Source organism: Nicotiana attenuata, chromosome 5 (assembly GCF_001879085.1).
Source record: "Nicotiana attenuata strain UT chromosome 5, NIATTr2, whole genome shotgun sequence".
In the NCBI taxonomy this organism is placed as follows: Eukaryota; Viridiplantae; Streptophyta; class Magnoliopsida; order Solanales; family Solanaceae; genus Nicotiana; species Nicotiana attenuata.
The window spans coordinates 36,490,455-36,503,004 of NC_031993.1; the positions used below are offsets into that span (position 1 = coordinate 36,490,455).

Consider the following 12,550-nt stretch of genomic DNA (forward strand, 5'->3'; position numbering starts at 1 on the left):
CTGGACCTTTACCAGATATTGTTGCATGCGCTCCTCTTTGGCTTCGAAGATCACGTAGACCTGATTTACCACCAGCTATGAGTCGCACTTGATTTCTATGACCTCGGAATCTAGTCCCCGGGTCAGTTCGAGTCCAGCAATCAAAGCCTCATACTCTGCTTCATTGTTAGTTAAAGGGACCGTTCTGATGGCTTGCCTTAGGGTTTCTCCCAAAGGCGTGATTAAGACTATGCCAAGCTCGGACCCTTTTACGTTGGAGGCTCCGTCCATAAATAAGATCCAAACTCCCGATGTCGATTCTAACACCATTACTGCCCCTTTGGTTGCTAGAGGCAACAATCCCGGACTGAAATCGGCCACAAAGTCAGCAAAGACTTGTGACTTAATCGTAGTCCTTGGTTTATATTCTATGTCGAACTCACTCACTTTGACAGCCCATTTGGCCAACCTACCCGAGAGTTCAGGTTTGTGAAGGATGTTCCATAGAGGAAAAGTGGTCACTACGGCTATCGGGTGACATTGGAAGTAGGGCCTCAGCTTCCAAGCTGTGACTATGAGAGCTAAGGCCAGCTTCTCCAAATGCGGGTAGCAAGTTTCTGCTCCGGTTAAAATTTTACTAACATAATAAATGGGAGATTGCGTACCTTCGTCCTCACGGACTAAAACTGCACTTACCGCTACTTCGGATACTGCAAGGTAGACTAACAGTGTTTCACCTTCCTTTGGTTTCGAAAGTACAGAGGGCTTGACAAGTACCTTTTCAGATCTCTCAAAGCCTGCTGGCACTCCAGGGTTCATTCGAAGTTGCTTTTCTTTTTGAAGAAACGGTGACATTTTTCTGATGACCGGGAAATGAACCTGCTCAAAGCTGCCAATTTCCCAGTGAGCCTTTGGGCTTCTTTCACGCTTGACAGCTTGTCTGGGATGTCTTCGATGGCCTTGATCTTATCTGGGTTTACCTCAATCCCCCTTTGCGATACCAAAAATCCTAGGAACTTGTCATAGCTGACCCCGAACGCGCATTTCTTGGGGTTAAGCTTCATATTATGCTTCCTTAGGATGTCAAAAGTTTCTTGCAGATGCTTAAGGTGATCACCTGCGTCCAAAGACTTAACGAGCATATCGTCTATATAAACTGCCATAGTTTTTCCTATTTGTTTTTCAAACATCTTGTTTACGAGCCGCTGATAAGTGGCTCCGGCGTTCTTCAACCCGAAGGGCATCACATTATTGCAATATGTGCCAAAGTTTGTTATGAACGAAGTCTTTTCCTAATCCTTCGGGTTCATCTTAATTCGGTTGTACCCAAATAAGCATCGAGGAAGCTCATTAACTCGTGCCCGGACGTCGTATCGATCATTTGATCGATGTTTGGCAATGGGAACGAGTCTTTCGGGCATGCTTTATTCAAGTCCTTATAATCTACACACATGCAAAATTTATTGGTCTTCTTAGGAACTACGACTACATTAGCTAGCCAGTCTGGATACTTTACCTCTTGGATTGAACCGATATCAAGTAAGCGAGTTACCTTTTCTTTGACGAATTTATTCCTGGCCTCCGCAATAGGGCGTTTCTTTTGTCTTACCGGAGGTATGTTGGGATCCAAACTTAAATTGTGTATGGCTACCTCCGTTGGGTTACTTGTCATATCCTCATGCGACCACAGAAAACAATCGGCATTAGATTTAAGAAATTCAATAAAGCCAGACCTGAGCTCGGGGAGCAGTCATGTCCCCAAGTTGAATTTCATTCCTAGGAACTCTTCAAACAATGCAACTTGCTCGAGCTCTTCCGCCGTGGATTTTGTTGCATCAGTATCTTCTGGCACCTGGAAATATCTTGGCACCTGATAGGATTCCGACGCTTTTACCCCCGGGCTAACTTCATTCGATTCGGGAGCGGGAACCGGTTCCTGTAGTTTCTATGCCGCGTGTTCCTTCCCTTTGCTACTGGAGATCGAAATCGCATTCATCTCCCTTGCTGCCGGTTGGTCTCCCTTATCTGTTTAATTCCTTAGGGCGTCAGGAATTTCAGTAATTGATGACGTTGATGTACAGGCCTCATCTCGTGTAACCATGGTCTTCCCAGAATAATATTATATCGCATATCACCATCTACCACTTCAAAAAGAGTCATTTTCATCACTCATTCGGCGTTCATGGGCAACAAAATCTCTCCTCGGGTTGTCACGCTCACGAGGTTGAATCCGGCGAGGAGTTTTGGCTGGAATGATGCTTTTAGTGAGTTTAGCTTGCTCGAGTACTCTCCATTGTATGATATTGTCTGAACTTCATGGATCTACTAGAACACGTTTAATTTTAAATTCTAGTACATTTAAAGAAATTACCAGTGTGTCGTTGTTCGGTAGCAGCAGTCCGTCTGTGTCCTCCTCTGTGAAAGTGATGTCATCTTCGGCAACTTCCCGGAGTCTATTGCTATGGGTTATTGATATATTCGTCTTTTTTGTTGTCGAGAAGGTGACCCCGTTGATCTCGTTCCCCTCGAAGAACATGTTGATCATCTGGAGCGGGGGATCTTCCCCTACTTTCGAGGGTTCCGCGTTGTCCCAGTTGCGACCATAGTTGTTCTTAGCCCGGTCACTCAAGAATTCTCTGAGATGACCATTCTTCAACAGTGTCGCCACTTCTTCCTGGAGATGTCGGCAGTCCCCAGTCCAGTGTCAATTCGTCCCGTGGTATTCATACCATAAGTTGGGATTCCTCTAGCTAGGATCGGATCTCATTGGCTTCAGAAACAGTGCTTATTTGATGTTTATCATAGCTGATACCAACTCTACTACGCTGATATTGAAATTATATTCTGATAGCCTGGGGTAGGAAGGATCCCGCGTACCTGACGCTTCCTTGTCCTGTAATGATCAATTGTTTCAACCGCGATCAGACCTTCTATCGGTAGCGAATCTATCTGCTAACCGAAAACTTCTGTTGCGGCCTTCAGTCCGTTCATAAGGCAAAAGCTGGCCCCTCGAAGACCGTTTGTCCGTGTCGAAGTCGTCTTTTGATTTTTCTTTATTTTTCTCACGTCCCTTTGCCGACGACGGGAAACCAACCTTATCATCTTCGATCCTTATCTTTGACTTATACCGGTTAGGGACATCCGCCCAAGTCATTGCTTGGAACTCAAGCAAGCTTTCCTTCAGTTTCCAGGAAGCGTCTGGACTTCTCGGATTTGGTCCCTTGGTGAATGCTTCAGCCGCCCATTCGTCCGGAACAGCCGAGAGCAACATCCTCTCCTTTTGGAACCGGGTAACGAACTCTAGCAGTAACTCGGATTCTCCTTGTGCAATTGTGAATATGTCGGCCTTTCGGACCTACACCTTTCTGGCTCTGGCATGAGCCTTAATAAAAGAATCCGCGAGCGTCTCAAAGGAATCTATGGAATGCTCGAGTAACAGTGAATACCACGTCAAGTCTCCCCCTCATGAGAGTCTCTCCAAATTTCTTCAGCAAAACAGATTCAATCTCGTAAGGAGCTAAAATCATTCCCCTTCACCGCCGTTGTATAGGTGGTAATATACTCCTAAGGGTCTGAAGTTCTATCATACTTTGGCACATCGGGCATTTTAAACAGCTTCGAAATTAATTTTGGTGCCGCGCTTGGTTTGTACAGCAACTGAGTATACTTCTTCGAGTCCGGTCCTTTCAGCACTAGTGGTGCTCCCGGGATTTGGTCCATGCGAGTGTTCACTTCTCTCATAAACCGCAAAAGTTCATTCTTGAAGGGATCGTTTTCGTTATTGGGGCCGGATCCACTCCCCCCAGCTCCATCGGAACCAACCTCTCCCCTTGGGGTGTTATTATCGACCCTCTGCGTTGTTTGATTTATGGGAGCGCCGGGAAGAACTGGATCTCATCTATTCGCGTTATTGGAAGCCCCCGATAACACCTGTTTCAACTCCTTCATAACCTTATCTTGCCGTGTGAGGTGGCCTAGAATGATCGTCTGTTGCTCTTGTAGGACCCTTACCGCATCAACAATATGTTCCTCCTCTGCATCATCGGGAGTTATGCCTCCCGAACATGTCGCGGGTATCCCATGTCATGGACCGGTGTGGCATCGTTTCCCTCATTGTGGATGTCACTGATTGAATCCTCGAAATGAGGTTGGGCTACTCGAACCTCAGGATTGTGTGTGTTGTTAACACCGTTATCTGCCATTTCTTATGATTTTTTCTAAGACAAATAAGCAAAACACGTTGGTAAAAAAGACAAGGATCAACTTAATTACACGGCTGTCTAGGTCCCACGATGGGCGCCAAACTATTTACCCGTAAAACGGTACAATTGAATTTATACATAATTTCTAGACAAGTGAATTAATTCGATCCTGAAATAATAAAATAATTGAAGAAATATATAACACTAAATATATGAAGACGAAAAAATAGAAATAATGATTCCGGTGACGAGGCCTTCGGGCACAACAGTAATAAGAACAAAAAGTAAGAAGATAAAGTTGTATAGAGCTTTGAATAGATTATAGTATCAGTTTGCCAGAAAATTCGTGTCCTTTACAATAATAACAAAGCTCATTATTTATAGCTACGTCTAGGGAATAAGGTCCTAGGGTCGTGCCCTTCTTTAATGTCAATTATGAGGGCCATTGATGAAGGTGTATCGGTGAGCATAAATGGCAAATTCTTTGTAACGGGCAGTGCACTTAATGCTATGGAATATTCTTTATTAATGCCAACAAAAATATAGTATAATTAGACCATTTCTAGAACTATAATAAGTGAAAAAATGTAGATTAATTAACAGTACAAGTTTAACGTAATGCAAGGGTAATTAATGAATTAGTCTAGATTCACAAGCAGAGGGGTCAAATGTGCATATGTTTTAATTAATTGAAGGTTAAATATGTTACAATGAAATGACCAAAATCAAAAATTGCCAATATTTCAATCATGAAGATGAAGGAATCCATTGATCGCCTTGAATGAAATTATGGACAGAGTATGAATAAACATGTTGAGCTGGGATTTGGCTACTCCACAACACTCGTTCTTTGGCATTGGCTGCAGCTCCACCAATATTTTCGAATTCTCCGTAGTATAGAGTTTTCAATGCAAATTCACCACTCCAAGGCATCCATCCAGCAGGATTAATAAGATCCCCCAGTTTACATTGTATAAAAAGTGTCCTGGAATACTCCTTCCATGGCCTTCCAAGGAAAGTTTTGTGTACACTAGCATTACTGTAGTACAACTTCATATATTCTTCAGTTCCATTGATTGAACAATTGTAGAAGACGAATCCTGTTGATTGTCCTGGCTCTATTCTACCATGAGCAGTTACGGCATTGGTTTCGCCATTCTCTGGATTTACTAGCCGAGGGGCAACTAGGATGTCACAGTCTTGGAAAAAGGCGGCCGCGTTTCCAAAAATGAAGTCTACATTGCCTTGGATGCGACATGATTTGTAATACTGTCGCAATGAATTGAGATAAAGTGTGTCCTGATTGCCCAGGAATTCGCAGTTTTCTACGATAGAATGATCACTGCTGGATCGAAAAGCTACGGCTTGTTGAGCATCAGGACCTGCTGTGTTTTGAATGGTTAGATCCCTAGCCATGAATCCATCACCAAGTACTCCTGTTTTACAACTCCCCAAAAAAAAAAGGGAACATCAGAACAACTTATGAAAGCACCAAATTAAAGATCATAAAGTATATGTTCTAAAGCAGATGTTCTACAGATTACATCATAATTTTTGGACTGCTAATATATATTCCTTGAAATCATGTATAGTAGACTCATTAATGAACGAAGCTAGGAAAAAATGTTAAAACACATTTACAGTATGAAATGTAAAAGTAGTATGACCATTTATCTCAGAAGTATTTGATAACTTTTCGTTTTCAAGTTTTTATTGGAAGTGTGATAAATTTCTTGATAGTGTAGCATGATTTTTGTAGCATCTTACTTTATAAGGACAATCACTATATAAGAACATCCTTCTATAAGAGAGAGTCTTTAGTTGAGCAAACTGGTCAAAAATAAATGCAGCCACAATGGACTGTATACAATTGTACTACTTCGTGTTCATATTAATTATTCCTATTTTAAGAACTATAAATGCAAACCATACCCATTAAGAAAAAAATTTAATTATAAGGATTATTATATTAAGTTACCATTTTACCTCTCCTGAAACTTTTTAGATCATTTATTGAAGCAAGAGTAAATTTGAAGAAAAAAAATTAGTGCTTTCTTGATTTTAAACACTTATCTACCAAATTAGAAAAGCACATTTAAAATGGACCGTAGGACAGTACAGTTTTATCCACTAGTTCGGCGAGATGTTCAAGTTTGCCGGTGCATGATTTATGAGCATTAAATTCTAACACGGAGGCGCCAAGCTCATATTTTTTGTCTATGTTATGCATAAAATAAAATAATTAAAACATTAGTAGATGCAACTGTTTATACTGTATTTGTGGTCTTGAAATTAAAATTAGAAAACTTTAGCCTATATTCACAATTGTCGATTTTTTAGGATGAAATTTGAACTTGATTAATTTAAAGAAAAATTGGTAGAATTATTAAATAAAGATTTACAAGTGGAATGAACCACCAAGATCCAATAATTCACTTACCGACCGTAGCAGATTCAAAAGTGGTGACTCCACGGTTGCCCATGTGACCAACATTTAATGATCCCGTAATAACAGTTTTGCCCATTCCATCTCCCAAAAATACCACATTTCTCTTCGCCAAAGGGATTCTAATAATCTCATCATACAATCCTGCCTTGATCCATATAACAAATTTCTCATATACCAAGTAGTTCGGCGCTGCATTCACCGCCTCCTGCACGGTTTTATAGTCACAATTTCCAGCCTTGCAAACCGTCACATTCGACTTCAAACTCCAAGGTACCCCGCCCTTGATATACATGCTGACCATGAAACATTAAGTAATTAAAAATATATTTTGTCTAAATAGGTGAACACACAAATTCAATATATATATATATATATATACCTGGTCCCCCTAACACCTTCCCAAAATCCGTCACGCTCTGTCTTTGGCGGACCCCATGATCCGGTTTTGCTCCCGTGAATGTCGTAATTCATGATCATCCCCAGAGTATTGCTGGTGAACCCAATCAAGGAATCCACAAATACTATAGTTTTTCTCACTTGAACGGTGTCGTTCACTTTTTGCAAACCCGACGAGCAGCCGTGTTGGTACCCCAGCGTGGCACTCATCCATGCACGAGCGTCCTTCATTTTACCACCTGCCAATGCATGATCAGCTGTCTGTTTGAATCTGTACTTTGAATACTCGAGTCCCTCCATGCAATTTTTCGCGGCGACCGTAAGGTTCAGATTTCCAGCCGAAACATTCAAGATATCCTTCACCATGGCCTGGGCCTTGGTAAGTTTTTGTGAGGAGAGGCCTAAGGCCAAATGGATTATTTGAAGTGTTGTAGGGTTGGAAGGCAAGTGATGATGGAATGAAGCCTCGCATGTTGATGGTTCGCGTGAGGCCTTGCAGGCTCCTCGAATCTCAGGCGGAAAATGGAGGTGATGGTGATTTTTGGCGTAAGACAAGGTGAAGAATAAAAGAAGGGAGAGAATTGCCAGAGAGAAATGAGACGCCATTGAATTGGATGAATTGCGAGATGGTTTGGAGTTTGTAGGAAAGAATGGTAGGTTTCTTTAAGTTTGGTATTTTTCATGGTTTAATTTAGTGGATCAATTCAATGGCAAGTGTTTGACCAGTGTTGAATTTGGTGAATGGCGAGGAATGTGAGGATTGGGTGCTGTTGAGGTTTTGGGGTGCAGGGACAGAGGCTTGGTGAGAGTTACACGTGATTCAGGAAAAAAAATATTTTCATGGAAAATGAGTGATTTTATAATTTATTTTTTTTTGTTTGGTTGGTGAGTGGAAAACTTTTTTTAAAAAATATTTTTTAGTAGTATTTGGGTTTAGAGAGTAGAAAATATTTTTTAGGAAAATAACTTTTTATGCTACTCTCTTCACCTCCTTCCCCTAAGTCCCCATGTTTCATGTGCTATCCTCCCCTCCCCCCCCCCCCCCAATATCCAATATTTTTAGGACTTTATTTTCTTCAAGATTTAGTGGGCGTTTGGTCATAAGAATTGTAAAATTCCAAAACATGGTGAAACATTTTTTCAAGTGAAAATGATATTTGAAACTTAGAGTTGTGTTTGGACATGAATATAATTTTGGGTTGTTTTTGAAGTTTTCTGAGTGATTAGAGTGAAAATTTTGAAAAACAGCTTTTTGGAGTTTTTCAAATTTTCGAAAATTTTCAAAATGCATCTTCAAGTGAAAATTAAAAATTTTATGAACAAACGCTGATTTCGAAAAAAGTGAATATTTTTTGGAAAAAAAGGAAAAACAAATTATCTCCAAGCGGCTCTTAATTATTCTTCTAAAAGTTCACACAAACTCAAAGGAACTAATGTGTTGCATTACTTTTTTACCCAAAAATAACATTGAAATTTGTGCTACATAACTAAAAAGAAAATACTTTTTGGTTCAAAAAGAAAGTACTCTTTCTACAACATGAAAATAAAATACTTAATTTGTTGAAACGAAAGAAAATACTTTTCCTACATCATAAAAAGAAAATGCTCATCTTGTTGAAATAAAAAAAAAATCTTTTTCTACATCATGAAAAGAAAATATTTTTTTTTGTTAATAGGGGTGGGGCTGGGGGTGGGGGTAGGGGTGGGCGTGGGTTGATAGGGGGTGGGGATTGGGGTGGGTTGGTGGGGATGAAAAATAAGGCGGGGAAGGTTAAAAAAGAGTTTTGGAAAATGTTTTCCCTTCTCTTGATAGGGAAAATATTTTTCTCCAAGAGGAATATGAGTTCATGAGGAAAATATTTTCCAAAACATTTAATCCAACCAAACTAGGGCTGTTCATTTGGATTGGATATCCGAAATCCGAACCGATTCAATTTCGGATTTCAGATTGTGTTTATTAAAATTTCGGATTTCGGATCGGATTCGGATTGGTATAATTTTAATCCGATCCGATCCGAGATTCGAAATTATTAAGGCATGTATAAACACTAAACTTTAATTTCGAATAGTCGGTACTTCCTTTACATCTTCCTCCAAGTTATTACCTTTACAATTGCTGGATTTAGCTATATTGGCACCATAGTACTCTCATAATTGCAGAAACATGAATTTTTCTTACTGTGTTGCCTCTTTACAAATAAAATATACATATGAGTTTGCAACTTTGAGGCATAATTATCTTATCCGAAAATCCGAACCGATCCAAACTTTAAAATCCGATCTGATCCGATTTTAATTTGGATCGAATTCGGATTGCATTTTTTAGAATCCGAAATCCAAATCCGAAACGTGCTAAATCCGATCAGATCTGATTCAGGCACAACCCTAAACCAAACATGAGAAAAATCGAAAATATTTTTCACAAAATTTTCTTCGTACAAAACACACCCTTATTTCCAAAAATTTTGAAAGGTGACATGAACTGTGAATGAAACAACGAAAAACAAGACCATTGAAAGACTACGCGTTAAATGATGCGGCATGGAATTGTTCAACTGCCACTATGGTCTATGAAATTAATAAGGAATTTTTACATTCCTATACACTATATGAAATTATATTACTTTCCCCATTCAAGTTTTATTATAATTATATTTTATATACCCAATTATTATTTATGTACATTATAAGGGAATTAATGACAATAATTAGTATCCTAAAATCACTCTAACGTATCTTCTACTCCCCCCACGTTTCTTTCTCCACATCCCACCCCCTCCCCCACGTATCTTGCACAAGAGAGCATCAATTCCACCATTGACAACCATTAAAAAGCTTTGAAGCTTTGAATTCGAATTTGGGTTTTCAAAAAATATTATTTGTTTGAATTGGGTGCTGTTGCAAAGAATTGGAAATTCTCTCTATGTCTCTCTCTATCTCTCAATCCCTAATTTCAGTAATATAAAGCAAAGGAAAAGAGAACAGCAATTCCACCATTAACAGTCATTAAAAAGTTTTGAAACTTTGAATTCGAATTTGGGTTTTCAAAAACCATTATTTGTTTGGATTGGGTGTTGTTGCAAACAATTGGGAATATGGTTTGAAGTTTATATCTCAATTTTGAGGGTGTTTTGGTGAAGATTAGACTTGATTTTGGCTGAATTTCTGACTGAAACTCGAAGAAGAAGAAGAAGAGAACATGATATACATTATATTTACGAAATTGTAGTAAAATTGTAGAAAAATTGTATTCTGCTGTTTATATTTATATTTTTTATTTAACTATTATATGAAAGTTGAACAATATTGTATAAAAATTATATTTAAATTGTATGATATTATAGTTGTATATAACTGAGTGAAATAATGTATGAAAATTGAGATAAGTTGCAGATAAGTTGTATATAAGTTGTATAATATATAATTAGTTGTATGAAATTTATTTTTACTATGTATAAATCAAATACAAAATATACAAAAGACATATTGTATAAATTTTGAATAAAATTTGTATTTAAGTTGTATGTTATTGTAGTTGTATTTAATTGGGTAGAAATAATGTGTGAAAGTTGTAGATAAATTGTATTATATATGCTTAGTTGTATGAAATTTATTTTTACTATGTATAAATCGGATACAAAATATACAAAAGAACATATTGTATATAATTTATATAAAATTTGTTTTTAAGTTGTATGATATTATAGTTGTATTTAACTGAGTAGAAATAATATATATTTATAGCCTAAAAAACACACAGTTCTTCTACCAATTAATGCATTACCCTTTCTATCTCCCCTCGATTGGAATTTCCCTCTATATATTTATATTTCTTTTCTGTTATTTCCTTTCCACATCCTTCATCCTTATTAAAACTAAATACAGTCTGCTTCCTTCTTTGCAAACAATGTTAGGTGAAGACATTAGCAGCAGAAGCGGAGAAGCAAAGGCACCTACTCGTTTACCAACTTTCATCGTCGATTCCAACATTCATGTGGTTGAGTAGAATTGTATCCAATAAAATAGGCTCCGTGAGATCAAAGGAAAGATTACATTCAAAGCTCAAAACTTAATTTCATCTGAAGATCCATCTATTCTCATATTTTATGTTAGAGACTTTATAATACAGTTTTTTAAGGATAAAAAAAAAGGACCGAAACAATTAGCAAACAAAAATTCCTAATAATAAGTTTCGATCGGGAGAGTAGAGAAAAAATGAAAAGGGTAAATCCCTTGATTGAAGGCACAAATAATGGATTAGGAGCCTTTTAAGGTGAATTATATATATTTTTTAAACAAAACTTGTTTATGCCGTGTAATTAACTAAACATAAACATTTAAGGTAATAAAGTTTCCAATAGTATATAGGAATGAAAAAACCCCGACTAATAATAATACATTGTGTTGAAGCGCAAATGCTTTAGTCGAAAACACAATGTGCCAAATTTGCTTTTTTAGGTTGAAAACTCAGTCAAAGTTCAAGTGGAAAACGTTTTTTCCTACATCGAGGATTTTAGCTGCTAAAGCATGTTTAAGTTCATTTCACAAATATTACAAGGGATCGTTTAACTTATAATCTAGATATAATGCACTAATTACTGTTGGTGCCATTGGTGAATAAAATGCATGAATTGTTATGTAGATACTGCATAATATAAGAACGTTTTTGTCTTCAGTACTATTCCTATTCCACATGTTATCTCGTATAAAATAATACGTAACCGTACAAGTTATCTCGTACAATATTAGAAATGATGATATCCGGGAGAAGGTGCATGTGGCTCCCATTGATGACAACATACGGGAAGCGAGGCTCAGATGGTTCGGACATGTACAGAGGAGAAGCCCAGATGCTCCAGTAAGGAGGTGTGAGCAACTGGTTGTGGAGGGCACGGGAAGAGATAGAGGGCGGCTTAAGAAGTATTGGGGAGAAGTGATCAGGCAGGATATGACGAGGCTTCAGATTTCCGAGGTCATGACACTTGATAGGAAGTTGTGGAGGTCGAGTATTTCGGTTGTAGGCTAGGAGGTAGTTGAGTCTTGCGTTACCTTGTTCTGTTGTAAGCCTAGTCTGGTTGGGTTTTTGTCTGAGATAGCTAGGGGCATTGTCGTGTCTTACTATTTTCTCTTTTCGGTGCAGGACCTATTTACTAGCCATCATTTTTGTTTTTGTTTTGCATTTTTCCTTCTGCATTTTATGTTCCTATTTTTCCTATGATCTCTGTGGTGAAACTAACATTCTCTCCTTTTTGTTTTTCTTCTTATCTTGAGCCGAGGGTCTTCCGGAAACAGCCTCCCTACTCCTTCGGGGTAGGGTTAAGGTCTGCGTACATACTACCCTCCCCAGACCCCACTTGTAAGATTTTACTGGGTTGTTGTTGTTGTTGTAACCGTACAAGTTATATTGAAATTAATACTACAGTTTCTAGTTTCCGATATCAAACTCCACATAACCATTAGTATAATATCAAAGATCAAATGTTGTATTAGTTATGCATAATTATATTAGTAATGCAGCATTTTG

The 12,550-nt window shown here is 38.2% G+C and overlaps 1 protein-coding gene across 1 annotated transcript; it reads right to left on the bottom strand.

The window, feature by feature from the left end:
* Positions 4,756-7,838, bottom strand: LOC109225648 (probable pectinesterase/pectinesterase inhibitor 51). The gene is made up of 3 exons (XM_019390394.1): positions 7,010-7,838; positions 6,622-6,923; positions 4,756-5,617 (listed from the first exon to the last, which is right to left on the bottom strand). The coding sequence occupies exons 1-3, from the start codon at positions 7,630-7,632 to the stop codon at positions 4,929-4,931; spliced, it is 1,614 nt and encodes a 537-aa protein (XP_019245939.1). The 5' UTR covers positions 7,633-7,838; the 3' UTR covers positions 4,756-4,928.

Coding starts and splice junctions, on each gene's coding strand:
- LOC109225648 (XM_019390394.1), bottom strand. CDS start 7,632: ATGGCGTCTCATTTCTCTCTGGCAATTCTCTCCCTTCTTTTATTCTTC. Junction 6,924..7,009: donor GAAGGTGTTAGGGGGACCAG/GTATATATATAT, acceptor TTTCATGGTCAG/CATGTATATCAAGGGCGGGG. Junction 5,618..6,621: donor TTTTGAATCTGCTACGGTCG/GTAAGTGAATTA, acceptor GTTGTAAAACAG/GAGTACTTGGTGATGGATTC.